At 41.3% G+C, this 25,462-nt stretch overlaps 1 protein-coding gene across 3 annotated transcripts in view; it reads right to left on the bottom strand.

Moving 5' to 3' along the window:
* Hcfc2 (host cell factor C2) overlaps positions 1–24,702 on the bottom strand; it is a 69,247-nt gene extending 44,545 nt beyond the window's left edge. For all 3 annotated transcript variants that reach the window (XM_045152430.1, XM_045152429.1, XM_045152431.1), the window contains exons 1-3: positions 24,533–24,702; positions 22,409–22,557; positions 18,691–18,851 (exon numbers count right to left, since the gene is read on the bottom strand). In XM_045152430.1, coding sequence (XP_045008365.1) covers positions 18,691–18,851; positions 22,409–22,557; positions 24,533–24,695 — 473 coding nt within the window. In that variant the 5' untranslated portion in view covers positions 24,696–24,702. The remainder of the gene's footprint in view (positions 1–18,690; positions 18,852–22,408; positions 22,558–24,532) is intronic.
* Positions 24,703–25,462: the final 760 nt, after the last annotated feature.

Below are 25,462 nucleotides of genomic sequence, written 5' to 3'. Positions count from 1 at the left end.
GTAGGCATTTGCATAGTTCCAGCTGAGGCCTTCTTTCTGCCACAATGGCTGAGGTGTCTCATCTGAAGATTCATCTGTTCCTTCTGAATCTTATCTGAATTCCTGACTTATACAATAATAAATTATTCTGCATAACTAAATTTTAGGACAGTTGTTATATAACACAAGATAACCAGAACAATCACTATTGACAATATCATGGCAAATACACTTAAGACATCTCTATGGATATGGTGGTTTGATTCAGGTGTCCCCCATAAACTTAGGTGTTCTGAATGCTAGGTTCCCAGATGATGGAGATTTGGGAATTAATGCCTTCTGGACGCAGTGTATTGGGGGGCAGGCTTATGGGTGTTATAGGCAGTTTCCCCATGCCTGTGTTTGGCACACTCTCCTGTTCCTACTGTCCACCTTATGTTGTCCAGGGGGTGACGTCCACCCTCTGCTCATGCCATCGTTTTCCCCTGCCATCGTGGAGCTTCCCCTCGAGCCTGTAAACCAAAATAAACCTCTTTTTTCCAGAAGCTGCTCTTGGTTGGGTGATTTCTACCAGCAATGCGAACCTGACTGCAACAATGGATCTCCACATATGAATACAAGAGGTATACATACAATAAACACTGCTTCGAAGTTTTATCAACTACAATGTTACAGCATGTCTGAAAACAGCGTCTTTAGTTCAGAAGCTGGCATGATGCTGTCTAACCAGCTTCTTTACGTGGAACCTACATTAAACCTACCTGTGATTACTGTAAGGCTCCATTTCCTAAGTTTTTACTCAAATTATGAAGCAAAAAGTAAAACATTTTAGGGCACATAAAAATTAAAAGTTAGGGGGATGGAGAGATGGCTTAGCGGTTAAGCGCTTGCTTGTGAAGCCTAAGGACCCCGGTTCGAGGCTCGGTTCCCCAGGTCCCACGTTAGCCAGATGCACAAGGGGGCGCACACGTCTGGAGTTCGTTTGCAGAGGCTGGAAGCCCTGGCGCGCCCATTCTCTCTCTCTCCCTCTACCTGTCTTTCTCTCTGTGTCTGTCGCTCTCAAATAAATAAAATTAAAAAAAAAAATTAAAAGTTAGGCTGGGGCTGGAGAGATGGCTTAGCGGTTAAGCACTTGCCTGTGAAGCCTAAGGACCCCAGTTCGAGGCTCGGTTCCCCAGGTCCCACGTTAGCCAGATGCACAAGGGGGCGCACGCGTCTGAAGTTCATTTGCAGAGGCTGGAAGCCCTGGCGCACCCATTCTCTCTCTCCCTCTATCTGTCTTTCTCTCTGTGTCTGTCGCTCTCAAATAAATAAATAAATAAAAATTTTAAAAAAAAAGTTAGGCTGGCAAGATGGCTCAGCACCTACCTGCAAAGCTTAATGACCAAGGTTTGGTTCCCCAGTACCCACATAAAGTCAGATGCACAGTGGCACATGTATCTGGAGTTCATTTGCAGCAGCTAAAGGTCCCTGACACGCCCATTCTCTCTCCCCCCACTTGCTTACAAATAAATAATTAAAATGTTTTTTAAAATTCTTTTTTTTTTTAGTTGAGTGCTTAAGTTCTATTTCTTTTTTTTTAAATTTTTATTAGCATTTTCCATGATTATAAAAAAAATCCCATGTTAATTCCCTCCCTTCCCCCCAGACTTTCTCCTTTGAAATTCCATTCTTCATCATATTAAAAATTCTTAAAAAGTTTAGTCATATAATTATTTTGGGAAAAAAATAATTCAGGATGCTATCTAGAGAAAAATAAATATGAGAAAATATATTGGATAAGAGAAAAAGTAGTACAAAGAAATCAATAATTTATGATTATATTTTAAATTGAGATTTACAATTATGGTTGATAGGTTTAAATTACCTAATTACCAAGAAATACTTGCTTTAAAAAGTTATCTCCTTAGTAGTTAAGTGCTTGCATGTGAAGCCTAAGGGCCCCGGTTAGAGGCTCAATTCCCCAGGGCCCACATTAGTCAGATGTACAAGGGGGGCATGCGTCTGGAGTTTGTTTGCAGTGGCTGGAAGCCCTGGCATGCCCATTCTCTGTCTCTATCTGCCTCTTTCTCTCTGTCTGTTGTGCTCAAATAAATAAATAAATAATAATAAAAAAAAAAGTTAGCTCCTGGAGCCAGGCGTGGTGGTGCACACCTTTAATCCCAGCACTTGAGAGGCAGAGGTAAGTGGACTGCTGTTGAGTTTGAGGTTACTCTGAGACTATATAGTGAGCTCCAGGTCAACCTGGGCTAGAGTAAGACTCTACCTCAAAAAATCAAAACAAAAACAGTAACAAAAAAAAGTTAGCTCCTGAAGCCAGGTATGGTGGTACACACCTTTAGTCCCAGCAGTTAGAAGGCAGAGGCAGAGGTAGGAGGATCACTATGTGCTTGAGACCAGCCTGTGAGTACATACTGAATTCCAGGTCAGCCTGGGTTACAGCAAGACCCTACCTCAAAAAAAGAAAAAAAAAAGAAGTTAGCTCCTCAACATCATTTTAATCCATAGGAAGATTTGAAAAACAGATGAAACACATAGAAAAGGGGGGAAGGCAAAAGAATTTTAATAGTAATATAACACTTTATTCCCAAAGAAGATAAGACACTTTCAGCTGAAATATGATCATTTCTGAGCAGCTAGGGATGCAGAGAATTTCCAAGTGTACTACGGGGAAAACAAAAACAAGAGAAAGGAAGTGTACTGGAGGGGACGCAAAGCACATTATATGGAGAACATTCACTAAAATGGTTCCTTAAAAATATCTACTGCTTGCAGGGTGGAGAGATGGCTCCACAATTAAGGTGCTTGACTACAAAGCCTAAGGACCCAGATTTTATGTCCCATGTAAAGCCAGATTCACTAAGTGGTGTATGCATCTGGAGTTTGTTTGTAGTGGCAGGGAGCCCTGGTGCACCCATACTCACTCTCTCTGTGTCTGCCTCATTCACTCTCTCAAATAAAGAAATTTTTTTTTTAAGCTGGAAAGATTGCACAGTCATTAAGGCACTTGTCTGCAAAGCCTAACAACCAGGGTTCGATTCCCCAGGACCCATGTAAAGCCAGATGCACAAAGTGACATGTGTCTGGAGTTCATTTACAGTGGCTAGAGGTCCTGGTGTACCCATTCTGTTTATCCCCTATCTCTACTTGCAAATAAATAAATAAATAATTTAAATATTTATTAAAAAGTTTAAAATAGCCTGGCATGGTGGAGCACGCCTTTAATCCCAGCACTCAGGAGGCAGAGGTAGGAGGACTGCCATGAGTTTGAGGCCACCCTGACACTACATAGTGAATTCCAGGTCAGCCTGAGCTAGAGTAAGACCCTACCTTGAAAAAAAAAAAAAAAGGATTTAAAATAATAATAATAAAGAGATCTACCACTTGCAAAACCTGCTGGCTCCAGGATTCAATTCCCTAGCCACCCACGTGAGCCAACACAAAAAGTGGCACAAGTGTCTGGTATTCAGCTGCAGTGGCAAGGGACCCTGGCATGATCACACATGCACACGTCCATTTGTACACACACACACACACACACACACACACACACACATCTACTATAAGTAATATCAAAAGAAAAAGTACTAACAAAATTACTTAGTTCACATCATAGAAAAGACATTTTCAGGGCTGGAGAGATTGCTTAGTGGTTAAAGCACTTGCCTGCAAAGCCTAAGGAACCAGGTTCAATTCCTCAGTACCCACATACGACAGATGCACAAGTGGCCCATGTGTCTGAAGTTCATTTGCCCATTCTGTGTATCTCTCTCTCTTTCTCTCTCTAATAAACAAAATTTTAACCCCCCCCAAAAAAAAGGTGATAATGTAAAGAACTAGCTGGGCATGGTGGTTCACATGTGTGATCCTTAGCACTTGGAGACTAAAACTAGAAGTTTTTATGACTTCAAAGTCACAATGGGCTACACAGTGAGACTCTGTATCCAACAAACAAAAAAATTTCCTAAAAACTGAGATAATGACCAATCACACAACAAAAATAAATAGCACTCACTGCACAAACTGAAGACTGCATAGGCAAAGTAACAATTAAGATGGGGTTTAACGAGGAATAAAACAGCAGCTCGTATTTCAGAAACCAATGACAGAATTCAAAAAATCACAATAAATGTATTTCAATTATTTTACTATCCAATTTTCATTAAAAAGAGAGTGAGGGCTATAGAGATGGCTCAGTGGTGTGGTTAAGGCACTTACCTGCAAAGCCTAATGACCTGAGTTCAATTCCTCAGTGCCCACATAAAGCACAATGCATAGTGACACATGCATCTGGAGTTTATTTGAGCAGCTGGAGGCCCTGGCATGCCCATACTCACTCTCTGTCTCTCTTCTATTTCTCTCTGATTGCAAATAAATAAAAATATTTCAAAAGATAAAAAAAAAAAGATTTTAAAAAGGAAGACAGGCTGGGGAAATGGCTTAGCAGTTAAGGCATTTGCCTACAAAGCCTAAGGACCCTGGTTCAGTTCCCCAGGGCCCACGTAAACCAGATGCACAAGGTGTCTGGAGTTTATTTGCAGTAGCTAGAAGCCCATTTTCTCTATCTGCCTCTTTCAAGGGAGCAAAGTTAAGAGCACTTCTTGCACATGTATAAGGGCCCAAGGATGCCTGACAGTGCATGAGTTTGATGTCTAGGACCTACATAAACAGCTGGGCATGGTCACACAAACGTACATCATAGCAGTGTTGGGAGCAGAGAGTGGGAAATTGCTGGGGCTTCCAACGAAAGGGCAATCCCAAGGACCAGTAAGACACTCTGGCTCAAATAAGAGGAGCAGAGAAGTGATAGAAAAGTAGATCTGACAGCCCCTTTTGCCACCGCAGATGTGTGCAGGTAGTCCCACGTAGGCACATATGCTTGCATGTAATACACACATATGCAAGAGAGAGAGAGAGAGAGAGAGAGAGAGAGAGGTGTAAAACTAAATGGTAAACTAGAAATTGAAGAAATGTTCTTAATATGATCAAAGGCTTGTTTCAGGAACTGGTATCAAATACCATAAATAATGACAGGTAAATATACTAATGAAATAGAACAAAGTCTAAACAGAAATAATCAAGCTTCCTCTGTAAAGTGTCATAGCAATTATCTTAGACATTGTGGGCCAAAAAAGTCTGTTTCAACTATTGACCTTGGAGGGGTTTTTATGTTTTGCGCGGTTGTGTTTTGGTTCTGCTAGAGATTGAACCCACGAACTGCTATTTCAACATAAAAGGAGCCAAAGGGAATATGTGAATGAAAGTGCAGGACAGTATCCCAATAAAACTTTATTAACAAAAATAGGCAGCGAGACATATGGCCCATAAAGGATAGCTTCAACCCCTGACCTAGAAAGCCTAGAAAACCTCCATTTGTATAAGAACTAAAACATGACAGAGGTGGAACTTCAGATAAACAGGGAAAAAAAGGCTTATTCATAGTACTGGAAATCAATTAGAAAATAGTAAAAATCTTCATAGTACTCACAAAAATGCATTACAAATATATTAATGTGATTTTTAAAAAGGAACTTTGAATGTACTAGAAAAATTCGAGAAAAAGTATTTTTTATAATTTCAAGAAGAATTTATATATATATTTTATTTTGGGTTTTCAAGGTAGGGTCTCACTCTAGTCCAGGCTGACCTGAAATTCACTCTGGAGTGTTAGGTTGGCCTCAAACTCACAATGATCCTCCTACCTCTGCCTCCCAAGTGGAATTAAAGGTTGTAAAGAAAGTGAAAAAGCAAGGAAAACACTGGACTTGATCTCGGCAGACTGTTTATATAGGAGTACAGCAAGGGGCTGTAACCTTTCTGTGTGACGGAGGCTGAAGCACTGAGCTAGGCTAGGGTTTAAGCTTATCAGGAAGATCCTAAGAAAAACAGACTGGACCAGGTACAGGTCCAAGAGAAGTAGATAAGGAACTGTAGTTATTTGTGTCCTTGCTCAGAATAAGCTTTTTAGCAAAATTGTCTAGGGATACTGCAGATGGTTTCTGTTCTTTCTAGGCCTTTTGAGTTAAGGGAAGTTTATCAATCAGGGGAGTTGCATGGCTTGTCTGGGACTAAATGCCTCTGATGTTTCTTTAAGGCTTTCTAGTGTTAGGGCAAGTCATTAACCCTTCAGTTTGGATTCTAGAAGGACAAAAAAGGTTGGGGAAAATTGGGAGGTGAGTGGGGCATCTTAGGGGTGGGCTGTGCGGGATGGAGCTGAGATGATGTGGTCAGATCCTCTTACTACTTTCTGCTGGGAGGAACAGTAGATCTCTCAGGGATGTCTCATGTTCATGCAGTCCTGTGGAGGTTGGATGTCCAGGAGTTAATATTCAGTGGTCATGAAGAATTTAGTGATTTGCTATGAAAATGTGTATTTTGTTAAGGAGGAATTTAGTGAACCATCTGATTATGTAGGGACCAAATGAGAGGGTGAGTATTATAATCAGGGGAATAAAATTAAAGTATGTCAGAGACAGGATAGGTTTAACTTGGAGTAGAGTTGTGAGATTTTTTTTAAATATTTTACTTTTATTTATTTATTTGAGATACAGAGAAAAAGAATGGGCATGCCAGGGCCTTCAGCTACTGCAAACAAACTCCAGATGCATGTGCCACCTCGTGCATCTGGCTTACATGGGTCCTGGAGATTCGAACTGTGATACTCTGACTTTGTAGGCCAACGCCTTAACCACTAAGCAATCTCTCCAGCCCCTCATCTTTTTTTGTGTATTTGTTTGTTTGAGAAAGAGAATGGGTGCACCAGGGCCTTCAGCCGCTGTAAATGAACACCAGATGCGCCACCTTGTGCATCTGGCTTATGTGGGTCCTAGAGAGTTGAACCTGGAGAACAATCAAAAGGGGCCCAGATAGATAGAGTTAGTCTGTTAGAACCATCTGAGGTTAACTAGTGAAATTGTAGAGGTCCATAAAGTTCTTTATATCAATTTTATAGCTTTGATTCTTATGTCACACCTAGGTAAAGTTTAAATATACAGACAAAACTAGTTAAAATATCTTGATCTTTTAACCTTCATATTGAAAATGGGAAACTAAGGCTTATAGAAATGACACCAGAGACAGACTATTTTTAAATCACCATGAGTGCAGGGGAATCTCTTCCAAAGCCTGAAAAAATGGTTAATTAGTAGAGAGATATTTGTAGTTGTGTTATGTAGCTATGAAGAAGCACAAGATAATTTTCGTACTAGCCAGAAGCTGTAATACAAATGGTGGCCTTGAAACAGTACAAAAACTACAGTGTCAGGGCTGGAGAGATTGCTTAGCAGTTAAAGCACTTGCCTACAAAGCCAAAGGACCCAGGTCCAATTCCCCAGGACACACATAAGCCAGATGCACAAGGGGGCACACACATCTGGAGTTTGTTTGCAGTGACTAGTGCCCTGGTGCACCCATTCCCTCTTGCTTTCTACCTGTCTATTTCTGCAGTCAAATGCTCTACCCCTGAGCTATACCCCCAACCTGCCTATTTCTGTATTTCTCTCAAATAAAAAAAAACTACAGTGTCAGTACAAAAGACTATATACTATGGGACATACTCAGTATAAAAGTTTATTACAGTACAAAACATAATTTTGGGCCAGGGGCTTTTAAATTTTACTTTATCATAATATGAGATATGGCACTATAAACTTACCACCTTATTATAAAAAATTAAGTTTGAACTATGTAAACAAATAAGGTGAGAGAAACAGCTTTTTAAAAGGTAGGTGTGTCTTATTCTTTAAATATAGTATAGTTATAAGTACAGACAGAACATGTTAAGACAGCATAAAGTTTTGACATTTGTATTTGATAACATATTTGATTAGTTTAGATACCTGTGTGGGTACCAATTACCCAGGGAAAGTTGGAAGCAAGGCCGTACAGTTTGAAATCATTTACTTTAGATGAAGACCATTGTTTGAGCATGGGGCTGTACTCTGAGGTAGAGAATATGTCTTAAGAGTTAATTTAGTTATAAGCAATGAGTTTACGATACCAGAAATGAAAAAGTTATTTAATTATTTGATGATACATAAAAGAGCAGAATTTGGTCATGTTGAAATAAAACAAAAAATAAAACAGATGAGCTCTAATACAACCTTTTATAGATGTGTTTTTAAAGAGAAAGCACTGTTGAATAATCAATATTTTTAGTTTAAGTAAAATAGGAGCTATTTTTTAAACTTTGTTTTGGTTTTCCAAGGTAAGGTCACACTCTAGCTCAGGTGGACCTGGAATTCACTATGTAGTCTCAAGGTGGCCGCGAACTCTCAGCAATCTTCCTACCTCTGCCTCCTGATTAAAGGCATGTGCCATAATGGCTGGATTAAAACTTTAATGTTTTTAGTATGAGATCTTTATCTTGGGAAATTAAACACTAATAAGTGAACCTTTACCTTAAAATTTAGTGTACCCAGTAGTTAGAACATTTTACTTGATCTACTTGATCTGTCTCCCTATCAGCTAACAGTTTCTGGAAACCATGAGAGACTATGGGGAAAAGCTATTGTCAGGAGTATATAGTTGTCTGATGTCCTGTCATTTCTTAGTTTTGCATGAAGACCATCTTTTGTTTTTTAATCTCACTGTTTATATCTTCATATGGTTTTAAAATATATATATATATATATTGTTCTTATTTATTTGAGAGAGAGAGAATATGAGAGAATGGGCAAGCCAGGGCCTTCACCCGCTACAAATAAACTCCAGATGAGCCACTTTGTGCATCTGGCTTTACATGGGTACTGGGGAATCAAACTGTGGTCCTTTGACTTTTCAGGCAAGCACCTTAACCACTAAGCTATCTCTCCAGTCCACATCCTCACATCTTTTTGTACTTATATTGACCATTTAAATATCTTTTTAATAACGCTTTGTGTATCTATTAAAATAAGATTTTATTAAATAAGTTTTTATCTAATGGAAAAACATTTAAGAGCAGAATATATAAGAAATCTATTATAAACAGAGAAGCAGATATTTTATCAAACAAACTGAACATTTATTTATTGGAAAACATATAAATTTAGTATTTGGATATAATTTAATTATAAGCTTTAAGTATTTCATTTAACATAAAATTTTTATTTGTAAATTATTTTGTAAACATTAGAATAAAAGTAGAATAATATGTAGAACTGTTGTTATAAATAATCAAGTGTTTGATTATTTTGAATATTATGTAACCATAATATTAAGAGCAGAATCATATTTAAGAAAACCTGAAGCCTGGCATGGTGGCACATACTTTTAATCCCAGCACTCGGAGGCAGAGATAGGAAGATCACCACAAGTTTGAGGCCACCCTGAGACTCCACAGTGAATTCCAGGTCAGCCTGGGCTAGAGTGAGACCCTACCTTAAAAAAAAACCAAAATAACAACAACAAAAAACCCTGAATTTTGACAAGTGAAAATTCTTTTTAATTTTTTTGTTCATTTTTATTTGTTTGAGAATGACAGACAGGGCGAGAAAGAGACAGAGAGAGAGAGAATGGGGGCACCAGGGTCTCCAGCCACTGCAAATGAACTCCAGACACATGCGCCCCCTTGTGCATCTGGCTAACATGGGTCCTGGGGAATCAAGCCTTGAACCAGGGTCCTTAGGCTTCACCAGCAAGTGCTTAACCACTAAGCCATCTATCTAGCCCTTTTTAAAAATTTTAATAATATACTTATGTCATTCTTTTCGTTTGATCTTTAAATATATCTTAATCAGAAACTTACCAACTTTTCCCCCCTAACTTTTGTTTTTATGGCTTTTGTCCTATGGCTAATTACCAACAGACTGTGTGAATTTTGATTGTGTCTTTTCATTTCCCTGGGTCAGCAGTCCTCCAGGCCCATTTGTTTAACTGAATACCCAGAAGGTCAATTATATTAATTTTATATTTTTGACTTTTATGTTACATTTCAATAAAGTTTAAATAAACAAACAAACAAAAACTCCTTAAATGTGAATCTTGATTTTGTTAAACATTTATTTTTTCAGTAGTCAGAGCTAAACAGCAGAAAATATAGGCATAGCTCAATTTTAACTTTGAGACATGGCAATATAAATGAATTTATCAACTTATTACAAAGAGTAAAGTCTGAATTATATGAACAATTAAGATGAGAAAAAATGTGAAGAAGGAAAATTTTTAAGTTAACCCATTTTACCACAGGCAAATCACACCTTTTTTTAAGTTTAAGACCCTCAACCTTTTTATACCACTTTTTAAAATTTTTACTTCTTTGTTTATTTAAGAGAGAGAGAGAAAGAGAGGCAGATAGAGGGAAAGAGAGAATGGGTACACCAGGGCCTTTAAGCCACTATAAACAAACTACAGACACAAGTACCCCCTTGTGCATCTGGCTTACGTGGGTCCTGGGGAATTGAACCGGGGTCCTTAGGCTTCACAGGTAAACACCTTAACTACTAAGCCATTTCACCAGCCCCTTTATATCACTTTTATATCTTTTTAATAACATACCTTAGAACAATCTTTTACTTTATGAAGTATTTTATGATCTACAATCATGTCTTTTCTGTAGAAGCAGGATTAGAATTTGGTACACAAACAAGTCTATTGTAGTAAGCATGAACAAGCATGTTGTCAAACACATAGAGGTTAATTATTTTAAATATATTGTAAACTTGGTTTTAAAAATTTAACATCATTTTAAAATATGTGAGCATCAGAACATTTAATGAGCATAAGCAATGGAACAATTAATGACCATGAATTTAGTCACAAAGACAGACTACATGAAACAGAACTCATGATATGACATGGTTGGTCAACATTAGACATGACAACATGAAACATGGCAAGGAATCCCTTTTTAAGATTTTAGTTATGTTTTAAATTGGTGAGGACTTAATCTTAACAAGGAAACAGCTACTGATTTGAATTTGAAGCTGACAATTTTTTTTTTTTTTGTATGTGGCCATACAGGATTTTCTTTGGTGTTTTTATTTTATCTAGCTGTGTGGCAGGCACTGGTATTGCTTTTTTAGTCATTTAGGGGTTAAGTTTTTGTGTGCTATGATTGCCCCACCTCTGTTGTCAGGCTGGTTTTTTTTGTTGTTGTTGTTTTTGTTTTATTTTTGGTGGCTTGTAATGAAAAGAAGGGGAAAAGGGAAAAAAACCTAGGAATGAGGTCCCTGATGCCCCCAAAATATTATAGGCCATTGCCAAGGTCCTTGGTTTCCCACCAGGAATAGATAGTAAGACCCTATTGCTGAAGACTCCACATACTTGGGATGCAAGGCCACTGAGAAATCCTGCTTGGGACTAAGCTGAGAACCTCTTCCATGTAGACCAGCTGACAGAAAGCTGGAAGAAGCCATTCTGCATGCAGTTCAATGGGAGAAAGAGAAATCACCAGGGAAGATACTCAACAGTGGACAATGCAAGTCTTATGTTTGGCCAGCAAGGCCAAATGAGCCAATGGGTGCAATAGTGGCACGTCTGTCATGGTGGAAACCAACTGCCCTCTAATTGGACTACAGGCTGGCTTCATGGAAGGGAATATATCCCTTATACTGAAAACTTAAAACAGGGGTAGTCATGAGCCCTAGGGGTATAATGTCTGCTGCTATCCGGCTAAATGTATATACTATGCTTATCAAACTGCCCAATAAGCACTTCTCTTAATGTTCATACCCTGATAGTAATGCTACTCTCACTTTTTGTAGAGAACCTTCTCTTTTCAGATGGCAGTGACCTTGGGATGACTCACAAGGCATCATGGTGCTTGAAAGAAGTGACTGCAGTGCTCAGTACTGCAATATCTCTATCACACCTTCCAAGGCTCAGGTTCTATTGTGGAAGAGGTGGCAGAAAAAATGTAAGAGCCAAAGGAAGGGTAGGACTCCTTACAACGTGCTCCCCCCAGACACAAAATGGCCTGGATATCCATGACCTCACAGTGCCTGACACTACCTACACAAGACCACTATAATAGCAGGAAAAGATGATGACATCAAAATAAAAGAGATTGATCGAGATGGGGAGGGGATATGATGGAGAATGGAGTTTCAAAGGAGAAAGTAGGGGGAGGGAGGGCATTACCATGGGATATTTTTTATAATCATGGAAGTTGTTAATAAAAATAAAATGTTAAAAAAAACCTAGGAGCTATAAAGTAATTTTAACTTTTAGCAAGGAGAGAAAAATTAGACATTCATATAAAGAAGTTAAAGAGGCCCAGTAAAGATAGGAATTTCTTTAAGAAGGCAGGGTTTGCATTCGATTCAGTGAGATGGCTTAAATTTGGTGTGAGATAGAGATCTTGGCAAGTCATAGTCAGCTAACAGAACTGTGTGTGAGAGTTTTAGCAGGGACAAGAGCAAGGGAGGGAACACCAGACCATTTTCCATGTCACTGGAGAAAGTTATCAAGACCATTGAGAATGTTGAAATCTAAACTATCAAATTCAGGACAGTGGTGGCCATTGTCTAGAGAATATTGTGGCCGAATCCGAATAGAGAGTTGGACTAATTTGGTAGGCAGGAGCTCAGACAGTCTGAGTTTCTTTAAACTAGTTTTGAGACAAGTCAATGGAGTGTCTTTTAGAATAGATAATTTACAGCCCATTTTGGAGAATAAGGACTAATTGAAATGGCCACCCCACCACCAGGGATGTCTCCTAGGCTTCGGAAAGGCAAACAAAACCCAAGGATTAGGATGGAATGTCCCCACGCTCATAATGCTCAGCGTGTCCTGTGAAGCAATACGTGGGAGACTCCCAGAGCCTCCAATCATCTATGAACCAAAAAGTGAAAAGCTCCCAGAGTTTCTAAGGTCTGAGATGCGGTGCCTCTGCCACAGACCAAGATTGAGTACCTTGTCTTTAAGGTTATAATTTGACAAGGATGTAGGAGGAGGCCATCACACAGCAATGGCCTCTCATCTGGAGTTCAAAAGTCTGGAGAGAGAGGGTAAAAAGGAGAAGAAAGGAAGAAGTCCCCAGGTATCAAGCTGGGAAGACTGAAGGTCTCAGGTAATTCAAGTAGTGAGCACAGTGAGTTTTTGTGCTCCTGAGGGAGTGAAACATTGGCAGGGAGGTAGAGAGGAGGAGAGGAAAGGAGGGAGCTTGTAGCCCCAAAACCCCTGAGGGCACCAATTTGAGTCACAGAACCAAATGTATGGACAGTGAAAAGAGAAAAGCAAAGGAAAACACCAGACTTGATCTCAACAGACAGAGACTGTTTATTGAAGTACAGCAAGGGGCTGTAACCTTTCCATGTGATGGCAGCTGAAGCACTGAGCTAGGCTAGGGTTTAAGCTTATCAGGAAGATCCTAAGAAAAACAGACTGGACTAGGAGCTGGTTCAACGGAAGTAGATATGGAACTAGTTATTTGTGTCCTTGCTCAAAATAAGCTTTTTCAGCAAAATTGTCCAGGGAGGACATCCCAGATAGTTTCTGTTCTTTAATGCCTTTTAAGTTAAGGAAAGTTTATCAATCAAGGAAGTTTTCAAGCTTGTTTGGGACTAAGCCTCTGATGTTTTTTCAAGACCTTCTAGTTTTAGGACAGTCATTAACCCTTTAATTTCCTCTGTTTTTTAGGAAAAATCATTAAAAGGTGTGCACCACCACACTCAACCTACTGGAAAGGAAATTTTTTTTAATTATTTTTTTTTAAATAGGGCTGGAGAGATGGCTTAGCAGTTAAAGGCACTTGCCTGCAAAGCCTAAGGGCCTCTGTTCAACTCTCCAGATCCCATGTAAGCCAGATACAGAAAGTGAGGCAAGTGCAAGGTCACACATGACTGCTAGGTGGTGCAAGTGTCTGGAGTTCAAGTACAGTGGCTAAGGCCCTGGCACACCAATCCCCCCCCCAAAAAAATAATAAAATAAAATAAATAAAAATTTAAAAAAATGTTTTACTTTTGCCAGATAGAGACACTATGGATACACCAGGACCTCTTTTATTTTTTCCTTCCAAATTTTTATTAACAACTTCCATGCACCAGGGCCTCTTGCTACTGCAAACCTTGACACATAGGCCACTTTGGGCATCTAGCTTTATGTGGGTACTGAGGAACTGAACCCAGGCCATCAGGTTTTCAAGCAAGTGCCTTTAACTGCTGAGCCATCTTTCTACCCCTTTTTATAATTTGTGTGGAGGGGTAGCTATGAGGTGAGTCTTGCTCTAGCCCAGGCTGACCTGGATTTCACTATGTAGTCTCAGGCTGGCCTTGAACTCACAGCAATCTTCCTACCTCAGCCTCCTGAGTGCTGGAATTAAAGGGAAGTGCCACCATGGTTGGCTCTTTTTATAATTTAATATATTTATTTATTTGATAGAGAGAAAGAAGCAGAGAGGGGGAAAGAGAAGAGAGAATGGGCACACCAGGGCCTCCAGCCATTGCAAACAAACTCCAGACGCATGTGCCCCATTGTACATCTGGCTTATGCGGATCCTGGAGAATCGAACCAGGATACTTTGGCTTTACAGGCAAATGCCTTAACCACTAAGCCATCTCTTCAGCCCCCTTTTTATAATTTTTATTGAGAACTTTAATATATGAACATACTGTAGACTGGTCGTATTTCCATCATGTTATCCTAGTATGCCTTCTCACTCTATGGCTCTTGAGATTCTTAAGATATAAAATCAGAAATTACAGAAGAGAATATTGACATACTTGGAAAAAGAAAGTTGTATAGAAAATTTAAAAGGCAAAGAAAAGACTAGAAAAGTATTTGAAATACATGAAAGAAATCTGCTGCATGTCAGATTCCTCCTAATTGAAATACTCCCTCCTGAAAGGAAGGGGGATTCAAGATGCCAAAAATCTGGACTACCTGAAACTTAAGAGGTCACATGACCACTCTACAAGGTTACAGGGTAATAACCAACTGTTGAAAGGCAGACTTTGACCAATGTTAATTAGCAATTTAAATATTTCCTTTAGCAGGGAGGAAGGAAGCACAGGAGATTCAGGAAGTCTAGGGAAAAGGTTATAAGACCTCTCCCTACAGTTACATAAAGGTAAAACAACTGCTTGGGAAGAGACTCTCCAACTCAGCTGCAAACATGTAGTGTGCTCCAGAGATGCAGCCTCCAGGGGTTGTCACCATGCTGGGATGTGCTTTTCCATGATGTGGCTGCCTTTGAGTTATCACTACTCCTGCGAGCAACCCCAATAAACTCACTGATTCACCAAAACTGGTTTTAGTGTGACTGTACTTGGTCTGTCATTTATGCTCTATTTGGGGTGAAGATATGTGTTCACCTCACCCCAGGGAAAAAGTTCCAGTGACATTTTTCATGTACATAAACTCCCAAGATAAAAAAATATAAAAACTCATCTCCATGAAAAAGATTACAAAGAAAAGAATGGAGCAAGGTTATAGAATACAAAATTAACACACAAAGACAATTGTACTTCTATATATTAGTAACAAAAAATCCAAAAATGAAATTAAGAAATCAAAACCATTTATATTATCATCCAAATGGATAAAAAGAACCAGGCATGGTGGCACACATCTTTAATCCCAGTACTCAGGCAGCAGAGTTAGGAGGATCACTATGAGTTTGAGGCCACCCTGAGATGACATGGTGAATTCCAGGTCAGCCTGGGTTAAAGTGAGACCCTACCTCAAAAAACAAAATACAAACAAACAAACAAAAAGAATTAAAAGAGGGCCGGATGTGGTGGTACACACCTTTAATTCTAACACTCAGGAGGCAGAGGTAGGAGGATCACTATGAGTTCCCTGAAACTACATTGTGAAGTCCAGGTCAGAGGTTAGCCTGGGCTAGAGTGAGACCCACCCCAAAAAGCAAAACAAAACAAAACAAAAAAGGATAAAAAAGAGCTGGACTGATTTCTCAGTGATTAAAGTGCTTGCCTGTAAAACCTAAGGACCTAGGCTTGATTCTCCAGTACCCATGCAAAGCCAAATACACAAAGTGGTGCATGTGTATGGAGTTCGCTTGTAGTAGCTAGAGGCCATGGCACACCCATTCTTGCACTTTCTCTCTTAAGTTAAGTAATTAATTAATTTAGGGAAATATTTTTAAAGGATAAAAATTGGAAATTTAGTAAGATAAGAAAGAGCAAGATGCACACTGAAAATTATAGAAGACTAGAGAGAATGATGAATTCTGTTTGAAAAAAGGAAGACTGTATTTTCCAGTATAATTCATGTTGACTGCTTTTTGCATGAAATATGAGAATGATAGCTTTCATTTTAGTCATATTTTATAGCAAAATTTCAAAGAAAATTAATTTCAAAATAACCACCTGTTCCTTTTCATGATCATGTATGAACTTCCTAACAAATATTTTAGCCTAGGACTGGAGAGATGGTTAAGCAGTTAAGGCACTTGTCCACAAAGCCTGACAACCCATGTTTGATTCGCTAGAACCCATGTAAGATCAGATGCACAAAGTGATGCATGCATCTCGAGTTTGCAGTGGCTAGAGGCCTTGGCACAGTCTTTCTCTCCCCCGCCACCTGGCTGCTTGCAAATAAATTTTTTTAAAAAACTAAAAGCCTATAAATATTTTAGCTCAAAAAATATACAAATAAATACTGAGCAACAAAAAAGAGGCTGGTGGTATCACCATACCTGATTTTAACCTATACTACAGAGCCATAGTAACAAAAACAGCATGGTACTGGCACAAAAACAGACATCTAGATCAGTGGAACAGAGTAGAGGACCCAGATGTAAGCCCAAGTAGCTATAGCCACCTGATATTCGATAAAAATGCCAAAAATACTCCTTGGAGAAGAGACAGCCTCATCAGCAAATGGTGTTTTGAAAACTGGAAAAATATCTGCAGAAGGATGAAAATAGATTCTTCTCTCTCGCCATGCACAAGAATTAAGTCCAAATGGATTAAAGACCTTAACATCAGACCGGAAACTTTGAAACTGCTAGAGGAAAAAGTAGGGGAAACCCTTCAACATATTGGTCTTGGCAAAGACTTTCTGAATACAACCCCAATTGCTCAGGCAATAAAACCACAGATTAACCACTGGGACCTAATGAAAATTACAAAGATTTTGCACCGCAAAGGACACAGTGAAAAAAGCAAAGAGGCAACCTACAGAATGGGAAAAAATCTTCGCCAGCTATATATCTGATAGAGGATTAATATCTAGGATATACAAAGAACTCAAAAAGTTAAATAATAAGGAATCAAACAAGCCAATCAAAAAATGGGCTATGGAGCTAAATAGAGAGTTCTCAAAGGAAGAAATACAAATGGCATATAAGCATCTAAAAAAATGTTCTACGTCACTAGTCATCAGGGAAATGCAGATTAAAACTACATTGAGATTCCATCTCACTCCTGTCAGATTGGCCACCATCATGAAAACAAATGATCATAAATGTTGGCGGGGATGTGGAAAAAAAGGAACCCTTCTGCACTGCTGGTGGGAATGCAATCTGGTCCAGCCATTGTGGAAAACAGTGTGGAGGTTCCTAAAACAGCTAGAGATTGATCTACCATATGACCCAGCTATAGCACTCCTAGGCATATATCCAAAGGACTCATCTCATTTCCTTAGAAGTACATGCTCAACCATGTTTATTGCTGCTCAATTTATAATAGCTGGGAAATGGAATCAGCCTAGATGTCCCTCAACAGATGAGTGGATAATGAAGATGTGGTACATTTATACAATGGAGTTCTACTCAGCGGTAAAGAAAAATGAAGTTATGAAATTTGCAGAAAAATGGATGGACCTGGAAAGTATTATACTAAGTCAGGTAACCCAGGCCCAGAAAGCCAAGCGCCACATGTTCTCTCTCATATGTGGATCCTAGCTACAGATGACTGGGCTTCTGTGTGAGAATGAAAATACTTAGTAGCAGAGGCCAGTAAGTTGAAAAGGAGACATAAAGGGTGGAGAAAGGAAAGGAGGAGGATACTTAATAGGTTGATATTGTATATATGTAATTACAATGATTGTAATGGGGAGATAATATGATGGAGAATGGAATTTCAAATGGGAAAGTGTGGGGGTGGGGAGGGAGGGAATTACCATGGGATATATTTAAAAAAAAAAATAAATAAATAAATAAATGAATAAAAATATGTTCAAAAAAAATATACAAATATACTGACATAAAGAATTACAATAGGGGGTAGAGAGATGGCTCAGCAGTTAAGGCACTCACCTGCAAAGCAAACAGATCCAGGTTCGATTCCCCAATACCCATGTAAGCCAGATGCACAACATGAGACATAAGTCTGGAATTGGTTTGCAGTGGCTAGAGGGCCTGGAGCACCCACACTCTCTCTCTTTTTCCCTCCCTCCCTCCTTGAAAAAAATAAATACTTTTGGGCTGGAGGGATGGCTTAGCAGTTACAGTGCTTGCCTGTGAAGCCTAGTAACCCAAGTTCTATTCTTCAGGTTCCACGTAAGCCAGATGTACAAGGTGGTGCATGCATCTAGAGTTTGTTTGCAGTGGCACAGGCCCTGGCGTGCCCATTTTCACTCTCAATCTCTTTCTCCCTCCCTCTCTCTGTCTCTAATAAGTAAACTTAAGAAAAAAATTATAATAAATTTCATAAGATGATCTCTGATTAGAAAAGATACACTTGACCACAGATATTCTCCAGAGCCTAAAAAAAAACCCACAAAAATAAACTAAGCTTCAAATCTTATAATAGCTACAAATGGAAGAAATCTAATTTTCCTAATCTTCAAACATGACATAAACATTTGTTTTAGAAAATAGCATACCTGGGAACATTATTGTTTGAGTCTTCACTTTCATTTGCTAGACCACCAAACAAATAGCATTTATTACCATATAAAGAGAAACTATGTCCAAGTCGAGGACAAGGAGGTAAACCAGAAGAAGGGGGCTGAGGTTTCACTTTTTTCCATAACCAACGACTTGCCTAAAAAAAAGCAAACAAAAAATACAAACACATTCATATAAATCAGGAAAGTGTCCCTATTCTAGTAGTGCACCAGCACACCAATACATTCTGCTGACTGTCAGCAGAAGGCTCAGCAACTTATACTTAAGAAAAATGGCCAGAAGGCAGCAAACTTTTGGAATTAAAATACATGTTCCAATAAAGCCAACTGTGGTGGAGCACATCTGCATTTCTAGCATTTGGGAGGTGGAGGCACAGGAGCTGAAGGTTATTCTCAGCTACATACTGAGCTCAAGGACAGCCCAGGCTTTGTGACACTTGTCTCACAAAACCATTTTGTACATGTGGGTGTGTGTGTGGCATGTGCATAAATGTATTGGTAGAAATTCAAGTTAATATTCAAATCTATACACACTTATTTCCATAATGATATACTAAGCTTTTAATAATAAATACTACCAGTTCTAGTTATTTCCCAAATGAAAAATTAAGTACTTATTATTTACATTTACAAGTAAATGTACTTTGGGGCTGGAAAGATGACTCAATGGTTAAGGTACTTGCCTGAAAAGCCTAATGGTGCTGGTTAGATTCCTCAGTACTCATGTAAAGCCAGATGCACAAAGTGGCACAAGCATCTGGAGCTAGTCTGCAGCTGCTACAGAGGCACTGGTGTGCCATTCTCTTCCTCCCTCTTTCCCTGTTCACCTGCTCACACTCATGCGTGCATTCTCTCTCTCTTTCTCTGTCTCATCTCTCTTATCTCTCTGTGCTTGCAAATAAAAAAAAATATTTTAGAGGGCTGGAGATACGGCTTAGCAGGTAAAGCGTTTACCTGCAAAGCCAAAGGACCACAGTTTGATTCCCCAGGGCCCATGTAAGCCAGATGCACAAGATGGCACATGTATCTGGAATTCATATGCAGTGGCTGGAAGCCCTGGAGCACCCATTCTCTCTCTCTCTCTCTCTCTCTCTCTCTCTCTCTCTGCCTCTTTCTCTCTTGCAAGTAAATAAAAATAAAATGTTTTTAAATATATATATTTTTTAAGGGCTGAAGAGACTGCTCAGTGGTTAAGGCATTTGCCTGCCAAGCCTAATGACCCAGGTTCAATTCCCCAGTACCCACATAAAGCCAGATGCACAAAGTGGCACATACATCTGGAGTTTGTTTGTAGTGGCTGGAGGCCCTGGGACACACTCATTCTCTCTGCATGTCTCTCTTCTTTCAAATAAATAAATAACAATATTAAAAAATATATTTTAAAAGATTGAATGTGTTAGGCATGGTGGCACACACCTTTAATCCCAGCACTTGGGAGGCAGAAGTAGGAGGATCACCATGAGTTTGAGGCTAGACTGAGAATACATAGTTAATTTCAGGTCAGCCTGGGCTAGAGCTAAACCCTAGCCCAAAATAAATAAATAAATAAATAAATAAAGCTCAGGCTGGGGAGATAGCTCAACAGTTAAAGGATCTTGCTTATAAAGTCTATAGGTACAAGTTCAATTCCCCAAACATGTATGTATACCCAAACATAAGATATGGTGCAAGAGACTGGAGATATGGCTTAGAGGTTAAGGTACTATTGAAGCCTAAGGGCCCAGGTTCTATTCCACAGTACCCACATAAGCCAGAGGCACAAGGTGATGCATGCATCTGGAGGTTTGCAATGGCTAGAGGCCCTGGCACACCCCGTCTCTCTATCTGACCCCCTCAAATAAATAAATATAAACAAATAAAACTTTTTTTTTTTTTTTTTTTTTTTTTTGGTTTTTCAAGGTAGGGTCTCACTCTACTCACTATAGCCCAGGCTGACCTGGAATTCACTATGTAATCTCAGAGTGACCTCAAACTCACAGTGATCCTCCTACCTCTGCCTCCCAAGTGCTAGGATTAAAGGCATGTGCCACCACACATGTAAACATTTTTTTTTAAAGTGGTGCAAGCAACCTGGCTGGCATTTGTTTGCAGTAGCAAGAGATGCAGACAAATTAATTAAAATAAAAATAAAGCTCATTTAACAAGTCAAACTACAAAATTCATTCTATGGCCATGATAATCTTTTTTATCTGAAACTCTTTTTCTAGTTTTTTGAAAATATTTATTTATTTGAGACAGAAAGAAAAAGAGAAACAGAGAGAATGGGTGCGCCAGAGCCTCTAGCCACTGCAATGAATGAATTCCAAACATATGCACCATTTTACATATCCAGCTTTACATGGATATTGGGAACTCAAACCAGGGTCCTTAGGCCTTACAGGCAAGTGTCTTAAATGCTGAGCCATCTCTCCAGGCCCTGAAACTTTTTTAAAAAAAATTTTGTTTATTTTTATTTATTTATTTGAGAGTGAAAGACAGAGAGAGAAAGAGGCAGATAGAGAGAGAGGGAGAAAGGGCGTGCCAGGGCTTCCAGCCACTGCAAACGAACTCCAGACGCGTGTGCCTCCTTGCGCATCTGGCTAACGTGGGTCCTGGGGAATTGAGCCTTGAACTGGGGTTCTTAGGCTTCACTGGCAGGTGTTTAACCACTAAGCCATCTCTCCAGCCCCTCTGAAACTTTTTTAAATGATGCTTATAAATAATTATAACCCACCCACATCTTCTAATCAGCAGATACTATTATGATCATGGCCCTGGAAACAGATCAAAAATAGTCAAGAAGGGTTGAGTTCAGTTTGGTAAGAATCAAATTTAGAAATTAAAAAGGCTATATGAAATTGTAACCCCTCTTCACATGTACTGTGGGGAGGTTATAATTATTACTGTGAAAGGTAATAATTTCTTTAACACTAAAGCAGTGGTTTTTCAAAGAAAATTCTAGGAACCTGGTAGAAGCGCAAATGCTCAGGCCCTACTATAGACAGTAAACTCAGAAACCCAGGGAGCAGGGCCCAGAATCTGTTTTCACCAGTTCTCCAACCACTTGTAATGTAAACAAGGGACACTTTATGTATAATATAATTACCATAATAAGTAATGATAAAGGACAGATATCCCCTGTGTTATAAATGCCACAATTGTCATAAGAAAAGATATTAGAGCAGGGTGTGGTGGCGCACGCCTTTAAACCCAGCACTCAGGAGGCAGAGGCAGGAGAATTGCCAGAGTTCAAGGCCACCCTGAGGCTACACAGTGAATTCCAGGTCAACCCGGGCTAGAGTGAGACCCTACCTCAGGGAAGGAAGAAAGAAACAAAGAAAGAAAGAGAGAGAAAGAAGGAAAGAAGATATTAGAAACTTTGGCTTTTAAAGAACTTTATGTATTTTCAAGGACAGAGAGAGAGAGAAATGTCAGGGTCTCTAGTCACCACAAAGGAATTCCAGCTGCATGTGCCACTCTGTGCATGTGGCTTTATGTGGGCACTGGGAAATAGAACTACTTAGGCTTTTCAGGCAAGTGCCTTAACCACTGAGTCATCTCTCCAGCCCCATGGATATATTTTCTTTGAAGCTATTATATGGAGTGCTGCTATTGTAATTAGGCTAATAAAATTATTTTGGAATATTTTGAGGAATTATGATCAATTTCATTATTAGAGCTTCAGACTCAAATGATAAATTTTAAATACACTTACTTGTAACTCATATAACTCATTGCTGTATCTTCCATATTCAACCATTCCCCCAAATACTAGTATTCTGGTACCATCACAGACAAATCCATGGGCCGCACAGCCTGGGGGGATGTCTCCTCTAACTGCTGGCAGGAACCACTGGTTTGTAACTAAGTGCCAAAATAAAATTAAAATTAATTATAACAAATAGCAATTATCACATTCTATGTGTATGCACTTACAAGCACCATTTGTATTCTAGCAGTTCTCAATTAGAAAAGATGCTTCTTCCCCACCCCAGGGATACTAATTTTGCAGTGTCTGGAAACTTTCAGTTGACACAACTGGAAGTGGAGGTATTACTGTCAAGTGGCAGGAAGAGACCAGGGATGGTGACATAAACCATACACCATCCAGGAGGCCCCTGTGGTAGTTTGAGTGTGAAATTTCCCCCATAGTTTCCTATGTTTGTGATTAAACCTTATACATCTCCAGTTGGTGGAGCCTTTGGAAGAGGGAGCCCTAAGGGAGGTGTGTCACTGGTGGGGGCAGGGGGAGGGCAGGCCTTGGGATTTTGTAGCCGAGCCACACTTGCCAGTGCTAGCTAGCTCAAAAGCTGTACTTCCTTCCTGCTGGTGTGAAGATATGACCCCCAAGCTGTCTGCTCCTGCCATGTCTTCCTTGCTGCAACCACATGATGAAACTTCCCCCAGAAACTAAGCCAGAAATAATACTTTTCCTCCCATAGGCTCCTTCTGGGTTGATGTTTGTTCCAGGAAGTTAAAGGTATTTGCTAGACCAACCCCCACTACATTGAAGAATCACCCCACCCAAAATGTTAAGAGTGTTGCTACTCTCAACATTGATCTACATCATGTAACTCTTACAAAAACCCTGGTGGAGCCAAGCATGGTGGAGCATGTTTAATCCCAGCACACCAGAGGCAGAGGTACGAGGACTGGGGTGAGTTCGAGGCCACCCTGAGACTACATAGTGAATTCCAGGTCAGTGTGGGCTGGCGAAACACTACCTTAAAGGAAGAAAAACAAAACAAAACAAAAAACCCTGGTGGGCGTCATCTCCATTTTCTAAGTGGAAAAATCTGAGGTTTATCAAAGTTTGGCAACTTTAATCCTGGTCTCTGGAGCCTGGCAACACAGGACTGGAACTAGGTCTAATTTGTTATAAAGAGTACTTATACCATACCAAATAAAATAACTTTTAAATTTTATTTGCTGAAACTTTGGAGGGAAGAGGAACGAGTGAAAAAAAAAATCCCCTTTTAACCTTCAAATGATCACGCTGTCAAAGCAAACTTTTTGGCCATGAAATGGACCACAAATTGAGTAATTAGCCTTACACCAAGGAAACAAATTTCTGGTGGCAGCTGGTGTTATTTTACAAGTGGGGAAAATGAAATTCCAAACCTCCATTCGAGGTGGGGGCACTTGTAACTGCAAGTGGCACCTAAGCTCTAACGTGTGCCCCTTCTCCGGAGGAGCGCGACAGTGCAGGGACGGCAAGGTCTCTCCCACCCATCACTTCCCCAACCCACCCCACCCCCAGGTTACAGGGCTTCCAACCCGGGCACAGTGGAGCGCTTCCGCTGCCGACGCGGTGGGCTTGGAGCCCAAGGACCCGAGGCCTCCTCGCCCGCCTCCATCCTCCTAAGGCACCTGGCCCCCCGCCGCCGGCAAAGACGGCCACGCGCCGGAGGAGCGACGGTTTGGGGCGGGTTTTATTTCTGACAGTGGCGAGATGTAGGTCGGGTGTCCCCGCCTCGAAGTGACAAGCGGAGGAGAGGCCCCGGCGCTGGGACGCGTCTCTCCCGGGGGTCCGTGAGCGGGGCTGGGCCGGGGAGTCGGCGACGGTCGGCCCCGAGAAGCAGCGCGCGCCCACCGCACCCCCCTTCCCCCGCCACACACACCCCCGCCGCCCCGCTCGGGAGGATCCGGTGCAGCCCGTGAGTCCCGGGAAAAAACGGAGCTGCCCTCTACAACACACAGGCCCGGTGCTGTCCCGCGGAGCCGGCCGGGGAAGCAGGGACCGGGCGGTGACAGCTGTCAGGCCCGCGGCCGCCGCTTCGCCTCCCCTCCCCCTCGCCCTCCGCGGTGCCGCAGGCGGGGCCGACGAGCCGCCGCCTACCGGTGTTGTAGACGTGCAGCTCGTCCGCGATGCCCTCGTTGCCTCCGCCGAAGATGATCATCAGCTCCCGGATCGCTACGGCTCGGTGTCCGTGCCGGGCACGGGGAACGGGCCCTGTGAAGGAGGAAACCCGCCTCCAGGTGAGGAGGCTGGGAGCCGCCATCTTCCCAACCCCCCCCCTCCCGCCCGCCCCTCTCTCTGCCCACAATGCCCCGCGCGCGCTCGAGCGGCCGTCGCGGCTGCCGACGAAGGGCGGGCAGCGCCTCCAGCGGTGCGCGGGGGGGGGGGGGGGGTGGCGTCACGTGACCCCGGGCGCCTGGGGCCGGGCGGCCTGCCGGCGGGAAGCCCCGCCCACAACCCCGGGCGACGTGGCCAGCCCACCCCACCGCTGCCGGGGTGCCAGCCGCGCGCATCCCGGCTTGCACGGACCACTCCCACCGATCCAGGCTACCCCGCGCATCCTGAGCCGCCCGGATGGGGGCTTTGGGGGGACCAGTATGGCGTGGTCCTTCACGTCTGCTTTCCGCGAGCATCCCCTGCGCACAGGGCGAGTCCGACGGTGGAGACGCCCCAGCACGACGGCTCGAATAGAGAGTTCCCCGGTCCTGAGAGCGCAAGCAATGGCCTGAGCACGTCCGTCGTCATTCTCTCTCTCTCTCTTCCTTTTTGTTTGTTTATATGTTTTCGTGTTTTGTTTTTTCCGAGGCAGGGTTTAGCCAAGGCTGACCTGGAACTCATCTCTGTAACCACTGGCTAGCCTTGAACGCACAACGATCCGCCTGCCCCAGCCTGGCTACATCTGTCATCTCCAAAAAGGGACCCTCCGAAGGCGGGAGACAGCCTGGACTGCCCCAGAGAAAGTGACAGCAAAACGTACCCACATAATCCCGGTCATATTTGGGGATGCTAGACCTAGACTATTAGGAACAG

The sequence above is a fragment of the Jaculus jaculus genome, chromosome 6, assembly GCF_020740685.1.
Source record: "Jaculus jaculus isolate mJacJac1 chromosome 6, mJacJac1.mat.Y.cur, whole genome shotgun sequence".
NCBI classification, from domain to species: domain Eukaryota; kingdom Metazoa; phylum Chordata; class Mammalia; order Rodentia; family Dipodidae; genus Jaculus; species Jaculus jaculus.
This window is presented reverse-complemented; position numbering and strand designations above follow the sequence as displayed.